Below are 25,344 nucleotides of genomic sequence, written 5' to 3' on the forward strand. Positions count from 1 at the left end.
GAGAGGAGACTCAGCCGGTGCATGCTGCGGCCGGACGAGGCGTCCGTCGAGCATGTGTTCGGTGACGCGTCGTCGCTGGCTTCGGACAACCAAGATGTACAATTAACAGACGAAGAGCTGGAGACGTTGCCGGTGAAGGATTCCCATCACGCAATGCTGCTGTTGAGGCTCTCGTTGTTCCACGTTGGTCAGCTGATAGACAGAGGCGAGCTCTCGGAGCAGTCCTGCACGAACTACCAGCGTTCCACGTCGTGCCTTCTCGGTATACTGAGGGCTCTTGCCGCCTCGCCGAGCGAGAGGGACGAGCTGGTGGGCGACTACTTCAAGTGCGCGGTTTCGCACCCGTCGTTTCTGGAGGCCTTGGCCCCCGGCGGAGGGCGGCTGGTGGCGGGCTTGTTCGCGGGCACCGTCGAGGCGGCGGCGAAGGCGGTCCCGCGCCGGGAGTTGGCGCCCCTGCGACGGAGGCTGCTGCTCCAGGCCCGCGCGTTGCTGGCCGGCGGTCTCGAGGGCTGCCCCGAGCTACTGCGCGTGCTGGGGTTGTTCCAGTTCGACGTGCAGGAGGCGGGAGGGCTCCTGCGGCAGGCGGCGGCCTCGCCGACGGAGCTGCTCTGGCTGCCCGGCGACCCCGCGCGGCTGTCTCCCGTCGGCTTGCTGCTCGCCCTCCTGCTGAGGAAGGTGTTCCTGGAGCCGTGCCGGGGAGCCCTGGAGCGCGGCGCCGTGCTGCAGGGCGTGGTCGAGGGAGCGGCGCGCCACGTCGTCTCGCTCCAGGACGCACGCCTCGAGGACGTGTCCCAGCTGGAGGGAGGGCTCTTGCAGTTCCTGAAGAAGTACCCTCACTACCTGGAGCACGTGCCTGAAGGTGAGCACTGCCTGTATCGCGTGCGTGATGACTAGAGACAAGATTATAAGGTTTTATTTTTAGTCTATTTTTTTTTTTAGCAAAAGATTTGTATAAAAGATGTTTTTAATGGTTAAATCGTCAAAACAGTAATAAAAATTTATACGCATCATTTTTACGATAAAATATTATGTAATAATTTGGTTTAAAACAGATGCATTCAGAACAATAAAAAATAAATTAGTGAGCAGTTGTGTTTTTAAAGTGATTCAATGACAGATGTACAATAAAACAAATCAAACTAATTTTTCTGAACCATGCACTTTGTCAGGAAACTACATTTCTGGAATTTCAAGCATTAAAAGTTTACTTTTTCTTATGATTTGAATTAAGGTTTTTGGTTAAATGCTAGTAAATCCCATGACTTAACATGCATTTCAGAGCTATGTGGTGTAGTAACTGGCATTTCGGTTTTATCGCAATTCACCGTGTAATCTTGTCCCTAGACATTGGACATAAGAGACATCAGTTGCAGTTGGTGATGTTTGGTGAGCGTGGTCAGGGACGTGCCGTGGTGCGCAGAGCTGCTGAGGGGCCTGCTGGGGAACCCGGACCGCTCCGGCACGGCGGCGAAGCTGTGCGTGCTGCTGGTGGGGAGGAGTGCGCGGCTGGCGGCCGTGTTTTCCGAGCTGGCGCTGGAGCGCGCGCACGTGCTGGAGTCGGCCATGTGCTTGTTCGCCGTGCTGTCGGCCGCCCTCGCGCACGGCCCCGGAGCCGTGGACGCCGCGCTGCTGCGGCGCGTGTACGAGCGCTACCGCGGCCCCATCTGCCGTGCGGTGGTCCAGTCCGAGGACGTGCCAGCCTGGGTGACGAGACACGTGGACGCCGTCGTCGCGCTCATCGACACCTGCATGGGTCGGTGGCCTCCGCCGTCGCCGACATTTCCCGTCCACTGCCAGAGTAGTAGTTCTCATACACAGTGCACAGCGACTGGGACTTCATAAAACCTACAGAAACTAGACACTTGTTCTAGAAGATTCTAAAATACCCTTTTTATTTTCTTTTCTTAAAACTTCCCCTTTTACACTATTCATGGGTGGAGTTTTGCAACATGGAAAAAAATAAAAGTTTTGGTGTGGTACCAATATCTTTTCTTATGCTTGATTGGATGTGGAAATATGATTAATAGTCTTAAAATTATATTTACCTCCTTTTCACCCCCTAAAGAGTGAAATATTTGAAATTACATATAGAGTTAGTTATTTTTATTTGTTTGTTTTGTAGCGCATCAAATGAAAATTTGAGATATCATATGTGCACTGAAAATATCTATTCGGCAGTTTTCCTCAGAAAAATGTTTACAAGATGTTTAAAAGAGATTATCAGTAATTATTTTTGTATGGAACCCTATTTTTACATACTTTTTATGACTAATTTTTAGTTGGTTAAAATTTAAAACTATAAAAACTAATGATTATCAGACTTGTTTGAGATTATGTGAATACCGTATTTAACTACAGAATGGTCGCCCCTTCGCATGGGTCGCACCCTTAATTTTGGGTAAAAAAAAATGTTAACATTTTCACAGGTTGAAAAATTAAGTCTAAAACCTTTATCGTGGATGTGTACCGTATTTACTCACATAATGTCCGCAGTAATTTGGCTACATTTTTGACCAAAAAAAATGAGGTGCGGACATTATGAGGTGAAGTCCGAAAAAAAATTTTTTTCCTCAAAATTTTACATGTTTTGTGTAGAGTAAAAAAATTGTTCTCTCATAATTAGTTTACTAGTACCCTGATTTTACGTAAGCTCACGGTTCCGCGGATTGCACCAGTAAAATCGCTGCTTCGTAAAATTGGCAGCCTTCCCTCGGCCCAGTTGAAAAATATTAACGGTGCCGGCGGCACACTACTTCGCAGAGCGCTGGTGACTGGTGACCCTCCGCAGCGGACATGAGAAATGTGACAGGTGTCGAGATAATTGGGTGCCGGCAATTAGTGGAAGACGCCACTCATTTTTTTTTCTTCTCTCGCTCGCGTGTGCGCTCTTACGTTCAGAAGCCGCAGTCAGCCTACACAAAATAAACGCTTTGCGTGAAAAGATATTTTTTTAAACTTTCATTGTGATGGCCGCTAACGGCACGGGGCAGATGTCAAATGTCTGCATTAGCCGGCGCCGGCGAGCCTCCCTCCCTGTCCCTTGCCCACTGTGTGTATATAAAAAGTTACCGGCAGACGTTTGTGCATGCGAGTCCCCTCCTGTCCTGCTTGACTGAAGCGGGGGAAGGAGTGCAGAGCGTGGGAAAGGCTGAGCAGGAACTTTTAACAAAAACAAAGCTGAGCCTTGTCTTCCTGACATGTAAGAATTTATGTATGTCCATTCTGTTACAGCTGGCGTTTTCTTTACGTTGCGTATCATATCTCACATGAAAACAAAATTAAAGCCTCTCAACAAACGCGATGTTACGTGTACTGGCTTGTGCTATATAAAGCCCATCACCTTGCAACTCGCGTGACGTCGCAGGCAGCTGCGCAGTGGAGTGCGAGTATCTGAGTCCGGACGGTTTCACCACGCTGCAAAACCCTCTCAGCGACCGCTCCGGAGAAATGAACAACTCAAGGTCAAAGCATTGTTGACAGCGTCGGTAATTTTCCATCCCGTTACTGTGCCTTTCAGGGGTGGCCAATGTTGCTTTGTCTGGTGCGGACTTTATGCGGAATTCCATTTCAAGTATTTAAAAAGAAATGTGCGGACATTATGCGATGGTGGACATGATGCGATTAAACACGGTATTTATTTTGAACCTTAAGAGCGTATGTCCCATTCCAGGTCATGATTTTAGATTTATATTAATCACTGATCAAATTTTAGACATTTTCAATAGTTTAACTTTCACAAAATGAAAAATATATATAGTTGCATACTTTTTGCATAATTAGTTGCCAAAGTTACATTTTTAACCTTTTTGGGTTGTACAAATAAGGAGAATTTAATTTATTGCAGAACTGAAACTTTTTAGGATTAACTGCAATGCCACTGGCTACTTCAAGAAATGGTTTGCATTTCTTTCAGAAAATATTTATTAATTTTACCTGACATTTCAAAATTCTCAAAATTTTATGATCTTGACAGCCAAGAAACATGAAATGAGTTTTTGTGATAGAAATGCAAACCATTTCTTGAAGTAGCCAGTGGCATTGCAGTTAATCCAAAAAAGTTTCAGTTCTGCAATAAATTAAATTCTCCTTATTTGTACAACCCAAAAAGGTTAAAAATGTAACTTTGGCAGCTAATTATGTAAAAAGTATGCAACTATATATATTTTTCATTTCGTGAAAGTTAAAAGATTGAAAATGTCTAAAAGTTGATCAGTGATTAATATAAATCTAAAATCATGACCTAGAACGGGACATACACCCTTAAAGAAAAAGTGCAATAAGGTGGTCGCTGGCGTGAGACCACGGCGTGCCTGTCCCTGGTGTGGTGTGGTGTGGTGTGTCGGCACGGCGCCGTGTGTGCCCGCAGGCGCGGAGACGTGCCGGGAGCTGTGCGCACGGGTGGCGGAGGAGGGCGCGGTGCGCGACACGACCCACCAGCGCCTCCTGCACGCGGTGTTCGCGCGCTCCGGCCGGGAGGGGGACGCGTGGTGCGCCGTGCTGCTGGGGGCGTGCCGGGACGAGACCGTGCTGCACCGCCTGGACCAGCTGGTCCTGGGGCTGCAGAAGGGCGCCGCGCTGGCCGGGACCCGCAGCCTCGCGGCCGTGCGGGAGGACGGGCGCTGGTGGGAGTTGGCGCGGCTGGCGCTGGCCCGGGGCATGCAGGGGTCGCCCCGGCTGCTCGCCGCGCTGGCGGAGCTGTGCGGCGTGCTGTACGAGGACGGCAGCGACCACCCGCGCGCCACGGAGCTCTTCAGCGCGCTGGCGGCGCACCCTGGCTTCCTGCCCTCCCTCATGGGCACGGCCGCGGGGAAGAGTGAGTTCCCTGGATCCTCCTGAATACATTTTGCAAGTCCTGACATAGAGCAAGCCCTTAGTTAATCTTAATAAAAAAAAATCTTAAAAAAAAAAAAAACAGTCCTATTTCTTAACTGAATCCTAAATCTATTAATTAGGGCTATCCCACTTCTGACACCAAAATGTTACAATTTTCCTGCTGGTTCGTAAAGGATAGCCCAATTAAAGATTTTTTAATTAATTAATTAATATTGCTTTTACTTTTATTAGCTCTATAAGTATAACATATATATGTGTATATAAACATCTGCGTGTGTTTGTGTGTGTGTGTGTATATGTACAGTAAAACCTCGTATTTACGTTCTCGTTATTTACGTTTTCCCGCAAATAACGTCATTTTATGTAGGTCCGTTTTATTGTACATTAACTTTCGTGTTGCATTTTCCCTGAAATTACACCGCTACGTAACAAAAAAACCCGGAATGTACGTTTCAAAACACGGTAAAAATGTAAATACTCGTCACGTTAGTCATAGATGTGAAAAGTTTGAAGTAGTTCGCCTATTGTCTGTAACCTTTCGTTTTGATGTATCAACAAGTTCTATGGTGCCTCTCCTCTACTAACGTTTTAATCTTTGCTGCCATAGAGAACTTTCGTAGCAGAACCACAAACGGTTTTATTTATGGTGTCATAGAGCACTCTCGTAGCAGAGCATAGTCCGAAGCGCTGAGCTATCGATACTACCGGAAAGCGCTCATACACAGTACGTATATTTAGTAGTGCTGCATTATGTACAGTACATATCTATGATGGCTTTCATTGTTTACATTAGTCAACGTCCGTTTTGGTTAGCACGTGTTTTTTTATCGTTCACAATATTATTTATGGCAAGATTTTGATTGAAGATGGATAGGTATAAAGTTCCACGAAATACTTTATCTTTTGAAGATAAAATTAAAATTATTGAGAAGTTTGACAAGCATGTGGGTACCCGAGTGGTTTTGGCCAAGGAACTGAATATTCCTGTTAGTACTTTAAACACAATAATTAAAAATAGGTAAATGCTGATACATTTTTTTAAGCTAAAATTTAGCATTAACTGCCAATAAAAGTGCTTTCCCACAATTTACACTTTCCCGCAATTTACACTTTTTCCTTGGGGTTCCTTGAAAAGTGCAAATAAGGGGTTTTACTGTATATAAAAATTTTGAACATTATTTAATGCTATTGTCAACAGGCAAGGTAGCACTGGGGATTGTCACGTTAGACCATTAGCTCAGTATGGCTTAAACATGGATTTGACTGCGCATTACTTAAACACTTGCACCGGTGCAGGAACGCCGTCTGCTCTTGTCTCTGTTTCGGCGAGGATCACGGACATTCGGCGGCGACGCTTCGTGTAACTTCCTCTGTGTTCCTCCCGTTGCTCCTCCGTCGACCCCTTTTCCTTGAGCACCAGGTGGCTCTGTGCGTGGTTCGAGTTGAACTTCCAGTTAGCAGGGACAAGATTTTGTGGCGGATTGCGATAAAAACCGAAATGCTAATGCAACATATCACACCGAAATGCAAGTTAATGCATCATCAAGCTTTGAAACGCAACTTACTAAATCATGAAATTAATCAGCGTAGTTAATGAAAACTTAACTCCAATCATAAAAACATTAACTTTTAATATATATTAAATTCAATGAATGTAATTTATTTAGCATCACTATTGCACCAAAATGTATGTACTAAATATATTGTAAAAAGAATATAGTTTTTATTTTCGATCTTGCATTTTGTCATTAGTACCTAACTAATTTTAATTTTAATACTTGCCGTTTAACTTTCATAGTTCGGAGTAAATCTGTACTGGATACTATTATTACAGTTATTATATTGTAAAAAAGCATTATGTATCAGTCAACGTGATATTGTTTTGGAAAAATAAGTATCATGAAACATTTATGTTATATTTGTTCTATAATATGTTATCTTTATTAATAAAAAAAAATTCATAACAAATGAAAACAAATAACACCAAAATCTCCGGTTTAAAAAAAAAAAATTAAATGGGCCTGAAAATAAAAAAATAAAATCTTGTCAATTAAAACCGTCGCATTCGTTGCCTCCCTCACGTTATTGTTGGTTTTGAATTGAGTTAATTTTTTTTTGGAATGACGTGATTTTTTTCAGTCATATTACAGTATGAGAATAAAGTATTAGATTAATAAAATATCCAACCTTTCGTTAACATAAAATAATGAGAAGCCTAAGATGTACATCAAGTTCTGTCCCTGCCCGAACTCGCCCGAATATTCACCTTCGGCCAACCTCGGGATTTGTTTTATTTTCGCGCAGGAAAAATGAATTCAAATATTAAAAGTGGTCGGTAAGGTTAGCTACATTAAAACACTTTAAAACACTATGGACGGTTAGTTAGGTTAGTATAGCTGCATTAAAATAAACAGAGAAATATAAATAGTATATGTAAATAAACCCGAGGTTGGCCGAAGGTGAATATTCGGGCGTGTTCGGGCAGGGACAGAGCTTGATGTACATCTTAGGCTTCCCTAAAATAATAGCGAATTGCTCGAGTTTTTCTTGCTGAAATGAGGCAGGAGTCCTAGAAACGCGACAAGACTTAACAGGTGTGGGTGTAATTGTACCGTGGCAAGCAGGAAAGCCAGAGGCTGTGCGACGTCCGCGTGACTGTTCTGTTCAGGGCCGGTGCTGGAGCTGTGGCTGGCGCTGACGAAGAAGGCCCCAGCGGTAATGAGCCCCGCCCACGTGCCGACGCTACTGGGCGCGTACGGGGCGTCTCTGTCCCTCGCCGACCAACTCGTCCTATTGGTGAGTCCCGGCGTCCTTGCTCGCCCCTCAGCGACTAGACCTTCACTGCCTCCGGGTCTTAACGCTGACTACGCGGTGGATTGCAATAAAACCAAAATAACACCGAAATGCAAGTTACAATATAGCACTGAAAAACACGCTATATCATGGAGTTTAGTAACATTAAAAACAAGATTTAATTCAAACTATAAGAAAAAATTAGTTGTCTGTGAAGTCGGTTTACGGACGATAGTTTAACGTGACAACGTCATAACAAAACATTGATGAAATAATTGATCAAGAAGAAAATGAAATATCATATTCGGCCTGAGACTGAGCCGTAATAGGTTTTTGCAACCAATCCATTTAGGCATTAAAAGTAAACTTTTTAATGTTTCAAATTCCGGGCACGACGTGGCTTTTTCACGCAGTAACATACTGTCTTCACTGATATTTTTCGATAACTCGGAAGAGGGAGGTGGTAAACCCCGGTGTGGAGAGAGCCAGATTGCGGACCGTGTCGCAGCTGCTGCGGCGGTACGAGGGCGGCGGGGTGAGCCTGGAGGGGTGCCGGCCCTACCTGTGGGGGCACGCAGCGGCCGCCCACTACGGGGCGCGCCCCCCGCTGGCCGCGGCCCTGTGGCAGCAGCCCAGTGTCGCCCAGGTGCTGGAGCTGCTCTCCGAGGACAAGGTCACCAGCACGCTGCAGCGCTTCCCGCTGGACCGGCCCCTCCACGTGAGTGTCGTTTCACTCTACCTGAATTAATTATGATTGTGATAATAGATATTACGTATCAGGATCATTGATGCATTGGTTGAATCATGAAGTTGGCCTAGAAGTATTTACAAGAAAATTTTTTTTTTTTTTTTTTTTAATATTACCACCGGGGTGACGGGTATTTACGACGCACATTGAAAGTTGGTCCGAGGAGACGTGGACCTGGAGAAATGGCCAAGTCCAGCAGGGGCTTAGCCTGGAAAGGGGGGGGGGGTGGTTTATGGGTTCAACCCCCCCCACCCCCCCCCCCCTTTTTGCACCAAATCTTTAATTAATTTCTTATTCATCACTCAAACAAATTTCATAATAAAATTAGTAAAAATTTTTACCATTACAATATTTAAAATTTAAGTACCGGAAACTGCTAAAATAGCACTATTTTACATCTTAAAAATCCAAATTTTCCTGGGGGAGGAACCTTCCGGACCACCCGCATTAATACGCCGGGGGGGGGGGGGGGGGGGGGGGGGGGGGCATGCTTCTTCACAGCCCCCATACAAATCCTGGCTACGCCACTGGCCGAGTCGCATCTCGGAGGACCGCAGTCACCTACACTTCCCCGAAAGGGTCCTCTGAGGGACTGGTCCGTGGCGCTTGTTGAGCCCGTGTGGTCCGTGGCGCAGGTGGAGGGGCAGCCGCACGCCGACCAGCCGCGCGTGTACGACCCGGCGTTCTTCCTGCCGCTGCTGAGCCACCTGCTGAGCCCGGAGAACGAGGTGCGCGTCAGCAAGGTGCACGGCAGCGGCGCGCTGGCCCTCTGCATCGCCGCGCTGTCCAGCGACCACCGCCGCCGTGCGCCATGCCGCCTGCCACGCCTCGCGCGCTTCTACTGCCATGTGGAGGCCAGCTGGTACGCACCCCTGCTGCGGTTTTACCGTGACTAAAGGAGCGTTGCAAAGCAATTGGCTGTGACTTGTGTTGAGGAAGCATCTCGGCATTTATTTTACCTGAAATGATTTTTTTTTTGGGAGTCAAAAAAAAAATTCAGACAGTATCACTGCTTTTGGATTCGAACCACGTACTCAAAATGCTGGAGCAGAATTTTTTTTTTACACCTATGTGTCTTTTGCTGGGTTCTGTGAAATACAATAAATAGACTTGTAAGAAGTCACCAGCAAAAAAAAAGTCTTCCTGCATTATAAGTTAAAGATTTTGTTTTGGTGTGTATTAACACATTTGAATTTAGTTTTTTTCTTCCTAGTGTGTCTACAATCATGTCCCTCGAGAGACTTATTAACAGTTTTACAGTACCGTAAAACGGGGTGAATAGAAACAGCGGGGTGAATGGAAACAGTCCTGCTGAGAAGGTATTTATGAATAAAACCATTAATTTTTTAATCTTCATATTATTTAAGGTAATTCGCCAACATTGTTAAGAATGATTTTTTCATTGAAGATTTAGTTTTTTCTGAATCTTTAAATGGACAGTTTCTATTCAACCCCGCTGTTTCTATTCACCCCGATTTACAGTACGTTCTGAGCATGGTCCTTGCTGTGCGCCATGCGGTCACGAAGTGAAGTGTGCAAGTGTTCAGCGTGTCCGTGCGTGCCGTGTGGCAGGCAGAGCAAGGAGAAGCAGCTGTGGCTGCACGTGGTGGACGCGCTGCGCCGCGCCGCGCCGGGCGGCCCCGAGGTGCCGCAGCTGCCCTCTGTGGTGACGCTGCACCTCGCGCACGCCACGCGCCTCATCTCGAACCCCAGCAGCCCGCTGGGCGCGGCGCTGCACAACTACGTGTGCCTGCGTCCCGCGCTGCGCCTGGACGACGTGCCAGACTTCCTGCGGCTCTTCCACAGCCGCGACGTGCACCACCGGTGAGCACGGCTCTCGTCCCTTCTGCGCGCAGACTCTACCAGTGGCATGGCCAGGATTTGTGTACGGGGGGTGTTGAGAAGCATGCGCCCCCCCCCCCTCCCCCCCCCCCCCCCGTATTAAAGTGGAAGCCCTGCAGCCAATGAACTGGCGTTGTTTTTTTTTTTTTGGCCGGGTTATGCAGAGGGCAGTTTTCATGAGTCTGCCATACGGAGGTCATTTGGAACCGCAAATTATTATTATTTTTTTCTGGTGGGTAGGAGCCCGGGAAGAATTCTCGCATACACGTCGGTTGCGGTTCCGGAACACGCAGCGCGCCGACGAACCGTCAGCTGCGCGAACAGAAGTCCCGCCCCCTAGCCCCGTCCGCCAAGCGCACCTCGCTGCCAGTGGCGTAGCCAGGATTTGTGTATGGGGGGGGTTAAGAATCTTGCCTGCCCCCCCGTATTAAAACGGGGGGTCCGGGGGTCCTCCCCCGGGAAAATTTGGATTTTAAGGTGTAAAATTGATGCTACTTAAGCAGTTTCCGGTACTTAAATTTAAATATTGTAATGGTAAAAATTTTTTAGCAATTTTAATATGAAATTTGTTTGAGTGATGATTAAGAAATTATTTAAAGATTTGGCGCTAAAGGGGGGGGGGGGGGGGGTTTGAACCCCTAAAATTCCTACCCTGGCTACGCCCCTGGACTCTACAGTTGTGTTACGTTTGGGACCGTAGCCGTACCACGTTGTCAAACATCGTTGTAGTTTTAGCGAGAATACCAAATAATATTACAAAAGTTTTTAAATCGTGTGTGAAATAAAGAGAAGCAAGATTTCATGGTTTTTATTTTCAGGCCAATTTTTTTGATGAAATCTGTTTATTTAAAAAGATATTGGAAAAAATATCATACTTAAATATTCCATGATACTAGTTTCTCCAAAACAGTGTTATTTTGATTGATACATGATGCACTTTTTAAGTATAATGATTTGTAATGGGCATGTCTTAACTTTTTGGAACAAATAAAATAAATATGCTAAGTATTTCTGTGTTTGAAAATTGTTCTAACGACATAATGTAAAATTGAGTAAGTAATAACAGTTGCAAGATTGGAAAAGTAAACTTTTTTCAGTTTTTTTTAAATAAAAATTTGATAAAAATGTCATAAGTAAATTACTTTTACTGAATTTAATACATTAAATATAAGATATTTGTAATTAGAGTTAAGTTTTGATTGAAAATGCTAATTTTTCATGATTTTAATTGCATTTAGTTGCTCTGTGGTGTATTAACGTGGATTTCGGTGTTACATTATTTATAGACATGCTTTGCTGTGTTTATTTCTGTTTTATCACAATTCACCAAATAATGTTGTCGCTAATAATAAGCTGTTCTACAGAAAAAAATAACATCTGAGGGTTAATATTTAAAAAAATCACTACGGAAACATACCCGTGAGACCCTCTAGAAAATGTGGAAAAATTGTACTGAAATGAAAACAAATGGTAATGATAAACTCTTAAAGTGACCTTCAAAAGCCGGCACCGTAGTGATGCCACCTGGTAGCCAAAGTCAAGTGTGGGAATGCAAGCAGGTCCATTGGTGCCAGATTACAGAATGCCAAATTAAGAACTATCTTTGTAGTTCTCTGCCTACAAAAATGTTCAGTGCTTTTTTTCAAGATACGTAGCCACTTAAAAAAAAGTACAACTTACCTACTTGAAATTGTAGCTACGTGATAGCACAATGTATTCCAGTATGTATATACTTGTTTAAATTTTCTTTTTGAATAGCTGCATTCACCAAGTTCAAAAATGTATTCTATATATGATAGTAATTAACCCTATTAGTAGGAGTAAGACTATATGGTGGATTGGGATAAAGCTGAATTAACACGGAACAGCATATAAAAAATAATAATAATAAGCAGATTTAATTAAACCTCTTTTTAGATTACAAAATCTTTAATTAATATTCATTGATTTTAATATAATGAAATACTTTAGAATGGACTTAGTACCAAAATGAATGTGCCAAATAGATAGGGAAAAGTTTTGCTTTTTTTTAATATTGCAACTGTTTTAGTGACTAATTTTTACGTTACGCCTTTGGTAGATTACTTGCTGATTTATTTATATTATTCCCAGTAGTTAGACATGTGTATTATATTGCGAAAGTGCATCATGTATCAAAATGACACTGTTTTGATGAAGCAAGTATTATTGAACAAGTGTCGTATTTGTTGAATAAATGAAGTTCATAAAAAAATTAAAACAATAACACAGAAATCTCTTGTTTTAGAAGTGAAACTGGCCTAAATATAAAACCAGCAAATCTTGTCTCTGCCGTGTGGAGAATGTCGCGGACACAGGCACCAGAAGCCACGTGGCGCTAGTGATTGTGTGTGCGCCGTGCGGACGAGAGGCCGGGCAGTGGCGAGAGACGTGCGCGGGCGTGCTGCAGGGAGCACCGCCGGTTCATCCTCGAGTTGCTGCAGCACGGGATCCGGCGCGAAGCGGACTTCCACCTCATGCGCAACGCCTTCGTCTACAAGATGCTGATGACCTTCTATTCCTCCGTGCTGGCGGACGACAGTTGCAAGGTAACTCTACTCAAGGGACGGTTGGTATCAAGCATCATTGCTGCCTTTTGGTTTGGCCCTATCACTGTGACTGTAAGTATGACCACCTAAAGGCAGCACGTTGGTGGAGATTTGGCATAATAATTATGACTGATTCACCATTATTAGGGTCAAAAATTGTAGGGTGGATTGCGATAAAGCCGGAAAAACACTGAAATGTAGGTCTTTGTGAATATTCGAATACGAATACGAATAATAAACTATTCGTATTAGATTTAACCTCAAATACTAACACTTCGAAAGAATGAATATTCGTTTGCTTACGAATATTTGACATAGAATTCCTCGTGACTTTGTCATATACCAACGTTCACTGTTGAGTTTAAGTTGTTTGTGCGATGTTAATACCCTTATTTGAGGTTTTAGTGGCACTTCATAATCAAAAACATGAACAATAAGCGTCATTTTAAACATGCAACTAGTATTGAAATTTTTTTTTCTCTACTGTTTCACTAAACAGTAACGGAAAAATCACGTGGACGATTCATAAAAGTCATATTTGTCATTCCAAACTTGAAAACATTATATTATATATTATTTGTATTAATTTTGTTGTTCCAAATGTACAAACATCAACAACCATGGCCTACAACACCACAAAACATGGAGTCTAAATTGCGGTGGCCATTAAAAGAAGTAAACATCATTGTTTCAATGGCACATATCTATAGATATAACTTATCTAACACCATATGACACAGTAGCAGCTTCCTTGCTGTATACTTCTATGACAAAACAGACATTGTGACTCAAGAACCTGTAATAATAATAAAAAGTAAGTAATGTTTTAGAGAAACTGGCCTAAAAATAAAATCTCAAAATCTTGTGGCTAACTATTATTTATCTAAGAGAAAACTTCTCTAAGAGGTTAAAAGGTATTCGGCACGAAAAGGGATCCCAATAAGTTCCAAGTCCTGCCGAGGAGACAGCAGGAGAACAGTAGGACGAGGCGAGTAACCCAATGCTAAACAAGGGAGCAGAGATGCGAGGTCCGTGTGAAGTCAAGCCTTAAAGATAGCAATACGAAAATGCCAACAATTTTTAATGTAACACGTGGTTTCAAAGCAACAAGTGAAAAAAATGCTTACAAGGCCTAAAAAACTAAATATTTGCATAGAGCATCATTTCTTTCTTTACGTCACATACTTCAGAACAGAAGAGAAGAATTTATTTCAGGTACATGTATAGACTTAAGTTTAATGACAAAGTTAAAAATATTTAAAGTTGATAAACACCTAAACAAGAGTAGGTACGACAGGGCGCATGCTGTCCAATAGGGTGAATCACACTAGGTAGTATATGTAACGAGCACTCAGTTGAAGAGGGCAAGAGGGATGGACAAAACATTTTTGTTATTCCTTTGTATGCAGAGAGAAACCCCCAAGGAGATGACAAGTTGCCTTGCAAGGTTAAGTGCATAGGTCGCATGGAATCATGGCAAAAATTTACAAACGAGCTGCTAGACGTCACCTGGTCTGCTGCTCTCTGAAACAGGTGCTGGAGTCAGTGCAGAGCCGATAGACGTCACCTGGTCTGCTGCTCTCTGAAACAGGTGCTGGAGTCAGTGCAGAGCCGATAGACGTCACCTGGTCTGCTGCTCTCTGCGACAGGTGCTGGTGGAGTCAGTGCAGAGCAGCTAGACGTCACCTGGTCTGCTGCTCTCTGCGACAGGTGCTGATCCTGCAAGTGCTGCAGTCCACCGCGCAGCTTCCCGCGGCCGCGGCCGCGCTGGTATCTAGCCACGGCCTACTGCCGTGGCTGGACGGCGTGGTGGCGCGGCTGGATAGCAGGCACACGCGCGCCAGCTATGCCGTGCTGCGCCTGCTCTGCCGGCTGTGGGCCTCGCTGGCCGCGCGGCCGGGCAGCGCCGCGGGCCCGCTGCTGCGCTTGCTGCTGCGCGTGCTGCCAGGCCTGCAGCCCGAGCTGCCCGCGCACGCGCTCGCCGAGTACACGGCCGCACTGTCAGGTGCCGCGGCCTCGAGCCCCCCGGGGGTCCTGGCGTACGAGGACGTCGCCGCGGTGCTCCGCTACTGCCGGCCCGCCCTCGGGCCCCTCGCCGACCTGCACGCGCTGCTGGCGTTCGGGGGCCGCTTCGTGAAGTACAAGCCGTGCAGAGTTGCGAGCACGAAGAAGGGCTTCGCTCGTTCGAACCTGATCCAGGCCCACCTGCACCTGCGCTCCTTCGTGCTCGCCTGGCTCGAGCGGACGCCACATCCTGACTAGACGCTTGCAAGTCGCTTGCACCAAAGCTGTGTATTTTGTTTTTTTTAATATTGTTAAAATAAATGTGTAAGATCTCAGTTTTGTTAATTTCTCCTGTCTTGTAGGATCGCTAAGGCATCTTGCTCATGTGAATGTGGCCAGGCAAGGTTCACGTGGGCCAGTACGAACACTCAGTGTGCTATTTGAGAGCGTTGATTTCAAGAACTGGGTTGCATGCAGAGTGGTTTGCCAATCAAGTAGATCATGTACAGTGAAAGGTTCTGTAATTTAGCATTCTATGGTCATGCACATACTGCAATCTGGCACCAATCAAGCTGCTTGCATTCAGAATTTTTCATCTTAAGTTAGAACCCTATTAAATAATGGTTAAGTTGACTGTCTAATTGTTTTAATAACTTTGATAGTATAATTTAAAATATCAATGCATAGTAAATCAATAAAGTGTAAGAAATAAATTTCTGACAGGTTGTCTTCAAAACATAAAATGGAGGCCTAAATATAACAGACATTTACAATGCCTAAGTAGAGTTTTGTCTTTTTTTTTTCCTTTTAATATTTGTTGTTTGTTGTCAGTGTCTACATTTTGAGTTCATTTATAAGCGTATATCAATATCATATAATTTTCTAAATCAAGCAACATATACGGTAAAACCCTGTGTAAACTTTTTCAAGGTGGCAGAAGGAAAAAAACATAAGCAGGAAATATTAATTTAGTACTTGTCAGAAGATGAACTATATACCACTTTCGGGGGTTGAGGGGGGGGGGGGGGGGGGGGGGGTGAACAGAGAGTTTTGCACATAGGGTTAAATGACACGACGTTTCTGGATATGGTGCTTGTATGATGTATGCTGCTTATATTTTGGCCTAGATGCATGCAGTATGCAAAAACTTTAAAATATACAGAATGTTTTCTGTAAGACATAGATTTGACATTAAACCCATTACAGTCAGGCTTTTGCAAGTGCAGGCTGCCCCTCCCCCTCCCCCCCCCCCCCCACCCTTTGTGAGGGGTTTCTTAATTCCATGGGGGACCGGCCCCACTATCCGCCCCGGATCTATGCCCATGTTGGGAACAATTATATTTGGAGACAAGCTTTATCAAGGCGGGGGTGTGTGTGGGATAGAACCCTGCACAGAACAAACTCTAAATCAATGTTTTAAGACCAACCCTTAACATCGACTCTAGTTTTGATAATTGATTAAGATGTTTAAAATACAACGAATATATATGAATTTTAGCATTATTAAAATTAGGAAAACATGTTTACGTTATATAACGAATAGATTCCACCATTGAATGACATAGTATATTTTGCGTGACAGATGCGTCGGTAATAAAGGGCCCTGGGTGATTGCCTGGGCCTGGAGTCACCGTTCGTTCACTGTAAAAAAATTTTTTGTTCTTTCACGAGGATAGTCCTTGGAAACTCAGTTGCCAATGATGTCTCTTGTAAAATGTAAACATTGTAATGTTTTTTTGACGTGACAGCGCCTCATAAATCGATGAACGCCGGCTGCACGCACGAAAAATTGTCACGTTCCGCCTGAGCCGGGCGTGCAAGAACCGGCCAACCACCGTGTGAGAAAATCTTCTATAATATCAAACAGGTAAGGCAGGCTTTTTTTACTAATCGTTCGTGATTATATTTAAACAAATTATTTAAATTAAATTTGCAAAAACTGTAAATAATATTTAGAAAAATAAAAAGTATGCAATTTTTCATGAATGTTTTCTTCTTATGATGTTATCACGTAAAATAATCGTCCGTAAACCGACTTTACAGACAAACCCCCCCCCCCTTTTTTTTTTCCACAGAGTTGGCACACAGCTGAAGATGTGCACACTGACGCCCAGCTGTCGCGAACACAGCTTTGCGGACATGGTGTGTGCGTAAAAGGGGAGGGGAACTGAGGCTGCTGATAGCGCTATCTGCGCACAGGTGGCGAGAAGTAGCCGGCTAATGCCGTACTGGTGTCGCGCGCGGCCGCAAGATGGCAGCACGGAGTAGCGGCCATCTGCCGCCTACACGCTTCCTTCATTAGCAGTCATTAGCCGCTGATTGCGAGGCCGGCGCTGATAACAGCAGGCAACCGTCACGGGGTGGGGAGCGCGCCGACACCTCCCGATAGCAAACATCCCACGTCATCACAGGCTTTAAATTTAATCGCATTTCCTGGTACCTAATCAAGTCTGACGACACTTTCTTGTTCGCACGTGATCCATTCAGTTGTTGAAGTTATATACCTATTCAAGCGCATTGAGGGTGGAATTTTGGGCCGGGTTATAAACTATTCTAGAAAGACGCAACTTGCATGCTCGTAAAAGATCGTGATTTTTCTTGCATCGGTTGCGTTTTCTGCGTCGTTGCAGTTCCTTGCGTAGTTTATAAACCTTGCCTTGCCTTTATTGTATTTTGGCTTGCGTTTATGACGGCAATATTGGAAGTGAAGTGTTACGAAAACTTATAAAGACGCAGACGTTATGTGGATAGAAGTCCACGATGTTGCAATTATTATAATCACGAGGTTTTCGCGTATTAAACTTTCTTACGAGGAAAGAAAACAGCCCTTTTAAATCATATAATTGAAATTTTTCATATGTTCTGATGATAAAAATGTTGAACAAAAAAAAGCCCGGGGAAGAAATTAGTTTTCAGCTGTTTTGCAATTTCGAGTTGTCGGGTTGGTGACGTTTTGCGACTACTTGCATGCTCGTAAAAGATCGTGATTTTTCTTGCATCGATTGCGTTTTCTGCGTCGTTGCAGTTCCTTGCGTAGTTTATAAACCTTGCCTTAGTCTGCAACTCAAATGCAACGAAACGGGCCTCGCATCACACAACGGAAATTTTTTACAGGGTTGAAATTTCAGTGCGCATGCGCGTTCCTGCATTGCGCCCATGGCCACGAGTCGAAGTCGTCAAGATGGCGGACCGGCGAGTGGAGAACAACATGCACCCTTATGTACTCACCTTCGTTATTACCGAAGCACGCAATTAGCGTTTTAGTTTGCCAAAAGAAATTTATGATAGTGAAACTATCCTTGAATACACTTTGGGAACTTTGATAGCCAAAACAAGGCATAACCGTAATATTGGAAAAAAAAATTGGTTGTCTGTAAAGTCGGTTTACGGATGATAGTTTAACGTGACGTCATAATCATAACAAAACATTGATGAAATGATTGCATACTTTTATGAATAAAATTGAATCATTTTTATTGAATTATCACTATTTTGTATGGATACAAAGAAAGAGTGAAATGAAATCTACAATTTAATTGATAAATCTACTTTTATGTACATTCTTTAATTCAAATATATTTATTACTTTTGTAGTATCGCGCGCGCCGTATTTATTTTTACAAGCACAAAAATGAATTTATCGCAGTGGCCGGTATTAGATCCGTCAACCTTTGGATTGATAGTCAGCGATGCTAACCGCACGGCCACGAGGCCATATTGAAAACAATTGTTTCAGATGGTATATATACACAGTATAAAAATTTTGTTTTGTATTGTGGAAGTTTTAAAAACGTTTGTAGTCCGCCATGTTTATTTCTTATAGTGGTAGGCGGGAAATTAATAACCGTACCGATTGTGCTGAAAATCGGTGGACGATCATTAAATTACATAATATTAATAATTCAAACGACGAAATTATGATTGAAAAATCAAATCGATGGTTGTTCCAATCGAGTGGAGAGAGATGCCACGCATGCATACAATGAGCATAACAAGACACATCCGTAGTGGGACAATGTGCGTTACGGGACACTTTTTCGTGCGTGCAGCCGGCGTTCAACGATTTATTAGACGTCACGTCAAAAAAAAAAAAGAATCGGCATATCCTCCTGGGCCCGCGGCGCACTCTCTCGTCCCGCCTCGAGCGCCGTCCATGTTTCCGCGTGTTTAGTTTCCAGATACACGTAACAATGTATTTTTTTTTTAACGTACCTGAAACGTATTTTGTAAAATTAAATTCTGGAATGAGTATTTAGCGAATACGTTTTCCTGCACGCCGTCATGGATTCAAACAATTTTTTGTCAAAAATATATTTTTTTTATCTTTTATTATTATTATTATTTGTTCTTTTGTGCATAATAGAACATCGAGGAATGCCTTGTTATTAACAGTGAACTACTAATACTAATATTTTCTGTTTGTGAAATAATAATTGGGGGTAAATATTGAAATTTGTTGTCTGAATTATTACAACTGTAATAAAGACACTATTTTATAGTAATAAAGACATCAACGTATAGTTGAATTAAGAGGTAGTAGAACTCATTGTTAGAGACCGTAAAAATTCGCGATTTCAATGACCTGTAGGATATACTGCATAATCCTCTATGCACGCGGGAAAATTACATTTGCTCATTGGCTACTGACTCGTGACACCTGTTGACTGGGACGCTAGTGATTCGGTACTTCTTTTGTTAAAGGTTTTTCATTGGCCGAGTATCGTTCAGATAAACTGTGGCCCAATCACTGATGCAGCAGAAGGGCAAAAGTTATCGGATTCTAGACTATCACGAAATGAATCCGCGAATTTTTCCGGTCTCTACTCATTGTAACCAAAGACAATGATTGTGAAGTTGGGAAGCCGGGCGGGGCGAATGTGGCAGCACTGAATGCGAGCGTGAGACCGCGGGAAAGGTCGACGTCGCGGGTTCGAGGCCGCCGCATGCAAATGCCCTACCCGCGCACGAGCGCTAACGAACCCGCTCTCTCGCGGCACCGGCCTCAATTAGCCGCCGACAGCTTCGTTAACTAATAATTTGTGGCGCGGCGGCCCCTGAGAGACCACGACACGCAACCCGCAGCGCGCGGGCGTCGCGCGGGCGGCAGGCGGTCGAGGCGACACGGCGCGACTGCGCCTCTGCGCGAGTGGCTGTTCTGTGTCCCGGGCGCCGCGCGGTCAGCGCACTCGGCGAGAGCATCCCTGAGCTGCAGCGTGAATTCATTGTTTTAGAACAAGCTTTTATCAAACTATAGAGGTCCACTAGCCACTAAGAGGTCCACTAGCCACTAAGAGGTCCACTACCCGCGAAGAGGTCCACTGCCTACGAAGAGGTCCACTGCCCGCGAAGAGGTCCACTAGCCACTAAGAGGTCCACTACCCGCGAAGAGGTCCACTAGCCACTAAGAGGTCCACTAGCCACTAAGAGGTCCACTAGCCACTAAGAGGTCCACTACCCACCAAGAGGTTCACTAACCACCAAGAGGTCCACTAGCCACTAAGAGGTCCACTAGCCACTAAGATGTCCACTAGCCACTAAGAGGTCCACTAGCCACTAAGAGGTCCACTAGCCACCAAGAGGTCCACTAGCCACCAAGAGGTCCACTAGCCACCAAGAGGTCCACTAGCCACCAAGATGTCCACTAGCCACCAAGAGGTCCACTAGCCACCAAGATGTCCACTAGCCACCAAGAGGTCCACTAGCCACCAAAAGGTCCACTAGCCACTAAGAGGTCCACTACCCACTAAGAGGTCCACTACCCACTAAGAGGTCCACACCAGGTCCCACCCGGCAGGGGCGCTGCCTTCAGAAGGCCTCATACCACGAGGCGGCGGTCCCCACACGCACCTCAGGCATCGCGCCGCGCGATCATCAGAAATAACATCGACAATCGGAGAAACGCAATCGACCCGAGACAAAGAGAGCAGATCGAGAGCGGAAAGGAAGTTTGTGTGGGCAATTGTTTATTTTCCCCTCCGACGTCAATGTTGTTGCACCTGGCAGCATGCGAGCCGCGTATAATATATACAGGCCGTGCAGGGGAAAGCTATTAAGAGCAAGGAGTAGATGAGGATGAAGAGAGATGGCGATAGCTTTTTTTGGCGGGGGAGGGGGGTTGGGTTGATGAGGCTGGCGGGTAATAACAAGGACAAAGAATCCTATACACTCGATCCCTTTACGCTGAGAATAAAAAAAAAGGACGAAGCTTCGCAGGGCTGCACAAAATGTCGCTGTTGGTCGACTGCTCGCCTCGGTACTCCTTGTGTCGTTCCTTGCATGAAGAAAACGGCGTGCCGTATGACTATACATCCATATATTAAACATTTGTAAGTAAAATAAGGTTCGCTTACCTTTAATTTGATGTATGATTTGTTGCAACTAGTCTAAATTAAACTTTTATAATATACCACTGAAACTGTGGGTTTTTTTTAAGGACACACTATATAACATAAACGTCATTTATTCGAATATCAATCACGCTAAAGAATAAATTTACTTATTTCTTGTTGTAATTTTGACATCTAAATAAATTATGTTTGGTTATAAATGGCAATATGTTCTTATTTCTCTATAGTAATTTATACTAATTCTTTGGTTAATACATAATAACATAGTACAGTAAATGTAAACGATCCGACATGTCTTAAACTTTCATGTGTTATAGTGTCTTTGGGTAACGTTCAATGCCACACATTAAGGTTAAAATATATGTCACAGTTGAAATTTAAGTTCAAGGTTGGCTTGAAAAATGTTGTTTCAAAGAGTTTATTTATTTTGTGTAGGGTACTACGCACTATCCTCCAGACCCTTTGATGAGGCTCGCCTCCAGATACAATGGCCCGTAAAGAACAAATGAAAGGCAAGTTCAGGACCGCCGCACCTGGCATGCTTTGATCTTTGCCCGCGACATCCTTCAATTCCGCTGACCTCTTCGGAAGTTCTTCCTGAAACCCACAGACACTCTTAAGGGACCATCCCCACTGTACGCTGTCTGCATTTAAGGCCTGTAATGCCCAGTTGCTTCACATCCTTCCCAGTCCCAATCAGTCAGTAGGTAGTTCCGTCCTGTTTTGACAGAAGGTGAACAGATGGTTGGCGGGTTTGTTTGGGAGTGGAGAACGTAACAGTGGAAAACCATCAATAACCCCCCACCCCCTTCCACCACTGGTACATTCAGTCGTGAAATATACATTTTGACGTGACAACGTCTAATAAATCGATGAACAACGGCTGCACGCACGAAAAAGTGTCCCGTTACGCTCATTGTCCCGTTACACTGTGTCCCGTTACGCTCATTGTCCCGTTACACTGTGTCCCGTTACGCTAATTGTACGCTTGCGCTGCATCTATCTCTCTTCCACTCGATTGGAACAACCATCGATTTGACTTTTTCGAGGCACATTAAACTTAAAACACTCCCATTCGTTTCCTACTTTTCCTATCATCGTCCTATCCTTAACAGAATAACACAGATTGGAAGAAGTTAAATAGCAAACATGTATAAAAGATATAGTTAAAATAATCTGTTCGTTAAAGTAATAAACATATTTGAATTAATGGGTGCAAATAAAAGTGAGTTTATAAATTAAATTGTAGATTTCATTTCACTCCTTCTTTGTATCCTTACAAAATAGTGATAATTCAATTTTATTCATAAAAGTATGCAATAATTTCATCAATGTTTTGTTATGACGTTGTCACGCTAAACTATCGTCCGTAAACCGACTTTACAGACAACTAATTTTTTTTTGTCACAAGAAAAGACACCTACCCAGCAGGCCATGCGATTGACCACTGCGCCAGGCCACGTACGAGGCATCATGTTAAAACGAATGCCTGAAACATCACTTCAACATAACTAACAAAGAAGGGGAAAAAAATTTCAAGGCATTTTTGGTACAGATTAGGCATTTGCCGAACACCCAAACGAATGAAAACATAGTAATGTGGGAAAAAAAAAATTTCAGAAATTGATACGGAATTAAGAATAATAACATATTTCAAACCAAACTCTCATTTAACACAGTGTTTAATGATGGGTTCAACTACTGCTAGCGCCGTTAGTTTCTCAGGCCGCCGCGAGCTTCACTGAGCCAAGGCGCAGGTTAGCTACGTGACGGTGGCCCGGGTTGGGAAGCCTTCATTTCACAGACGAGAGAGCCACACCCGAAGTTCCCCGAAGTTCATGCTAGCTTTCTTTTTCCCCTGTTCTATCTCATTGTATAAACCGGTGTGGCATTAAATTTTGCGGTCGATTAGGATAGGTTAGCTACATTATAGATACTTTAAAACATTGTGGATGGTTGGTTATATTAGGTAAGTATATCTACATTAATAATACTGTAAAACCATTTTATGGTTGCTTAGCAAATAACTTTTAATATGTAGCTATACAGGGCTAGGAAACCGTTTACATGATTCCACAGTATCTTTAATGTAGCTATCCTAACCAAATCAACCGTCCACAATGTTTTAAAGTATTTATAATGTAGCTAACCTAACCTTTTACTTAGAACAAAAAAAAATGGTTGTCTGTAAAGTCAGTTTATGAACGATAGTTTAACGTGACGTCATAACAAAACATTTATGAAATGATTGCATACTTTTATGAATAAAATTGAATCATTTTTATTTTAATAATGAAATTATATATACTTGAAATTATACTAGTAATCAGATTTTTAAAATGCAAGAATAATTAACCTTTATTGCCGAAATTGTTGTTGAAATAAGCAATGAAAATCACATTAACTTTTTACTTCACTTTATAAACAGTCGACGAAACAGTTCACGTGTAGATAACTTGTAATTAATTTTAAAAACTAGCGTTTAGCTATAAAGTTTAAATATAATTATGAACAAGTTTTCATATAAATAAACTGTAATCAATATCTATCATCAATTATATGAATCACCATAATTTTTTAGTCAATTGTAACATAACCTATTATTACTGCACTCGCCGACAGCGTAACGGAACAATGAGCGCAACGGGACACTGTGCGTAACGGGACACTTTTTTCGTGCGTGCAGCCGGCGTTCATCGATTTATTAGACGTTGTCACGTCAAAACCCCGAAGATGCAGGATCGGGCTATTGGCTGTCTCGTCTGTGAAAAGAAGGCTTCCCTGCCCGGGCTAGAGGCGGAGGTCTGGACACCCCTCGCACAGCTCCTGTGGCCCGGGGCTGTCGCGGCGTCCCTTCCCCCCTCTCCTTGTCCTCACTGCTCACTTCCCCCTCTACACCAGTGCGGGGCCTCGCGGTAACACAGTTCTGAGTTCTCCTGCCACACGGGCACCGCCTATTACTTCTCGTCATATGTGTTCCTGCCACTTGCAAAAAGTCCCAGGACTCAGCGTTAAAAAAAAAAGGGGGTTGTCTGTAAAGTCGGTTTACGGACGATAATTTTACGTGATAACGTCATAAGAAAACATTGATGAACAATTGCGTACGTACTTTTTAATTTTCAAATATCATTTACATTTTTTTTTGCAAATTTAATTTAAATAATTTGTTTAAATATATCATCACGAACAATTTTAGTTTAAAAAAAAAGCCCGCCTTAACCTGTTTGATATTATAGAAGATTTTCTCGCACGGTTGTTGGCCGGTTCTTGCACGCTCGGCTCAGCCGGAACGTGACAATTTTTTCGTGCATGCAGCCGGCGTTCATCGATTTATAAGACGTTATCACGTCAAAAATTGGAAAATCGTCCTAGCTCTTAGTCATGGGCATTTTTCAAAACCTTAAAAAAAAAAAAAAAAAAAAAAAAAAATACATTCTTGTTACACAGTCATGAAAATCTGCCTCATTTAAGTAAATAACAACATCCTCAGATAGTATATTTTTTTTTTTACAGTATGAATAGTCAAAAGTTACTTGGTTAAAAATTTTGCCGCATAAGTCATGCAAAAGGTTTTCCTTCGAAGTTTAACATGTTTGATTTCGAATAATTGTTATCAATATTATGGTTATTCGTAGTTGCGATAAAAAAAAATTTGGAATTACAGTATCTAATTAATTGGTGCATTGTGATGAAATAACGAAAAATAAGTATTTTAAAAACAGGGTTTACAAAAAATTTAAATATAACTATCATCGAAAAAATATATATTGTACATAAATAAAAAATAATATTTTTTTAAAGTATTTCTGTATGCAAACACTGTCGGTTGTATACCACACACATGGTTATCGAGACGGTTAATATTAGTATACCTACTTCCTCTCTCTCTTTCTTTCTATCTTCTTTTATCATCTTTAATCTCTTTCTCTATCTTCTCTCATATATTTCTCTAAATATATTTACTTCTCTTCCTACAGCATATTTGTTGTAAGATTCTTCACGCGGGTCACGTGCCGAATAGGGCCGCCAGTTGGCTACCACTGCTCTAGAAGATTGCCAAGTTGATAATCTGATGATTAGAGACCGGATAAATTCGCGGATTCAATGACCTCTAGGATAGCCTCCATTATCCTCTGCACTTCTCAAGTAAACACGCGTGTTCATTGGGTACTAAATTGTGAGGCGTCTCCACTTGGTGGCTTGTGATTCG

At 43.2% G+C, this 25,344-nt stretch overlaps 1 protein-coding gene across 1 annotated transcript; it reads left to right on the forward strand.

Moving 5' to 3' along the window:
• Positions 1 to 21: 21 nt before the first annotated feature.
• LOC134542936 (uncharacterized) lies at positions 22 to 15,122 on the forward strand. The gene is made up of 9 exons (XM_063387546.1): positions 22 to 859; positions 1,421 to 1,753; positions 4,367 to 4,813; positions 7,502 to 7,629; positions 8,135 to 8,344; positions 9,010 to 9,236; positions 9,947 to 10,198; positions 12,645 to 12,783; positions 14,494 to 15,122. Exons 1-9 carry the CDS (start codon positions 22 to 24, stop codon positions 15,043 to 15,045), a joined length of 3,126 nt encoding a protein of 1,041 aa, XP_063243616.1. The 3' UTR covers positions 15,046 to 15,122.
• The last annotated feature ends 10,222 nt before the right edge of the window (positions 15,123 to 25,344 follow it).

The sequence above is a fragment of the Bacillus rossius genome, assembly GCF_032445375.1.
Source record: "Bacillus rossius redtenbacheri isolate Brsri chromosome 9 unlocalized genomic scaffold, Brsri_v3 Brsri_v3_scf9_2, whole genome shotgun sequence".
In the NCBI taxonomy this organism is placed as follows: Eukaryota; Metazoa; Arthropoda; class Insecta; order Phasmatodea; family Bacillidae; genus Bacillus; species Bacillus rossius.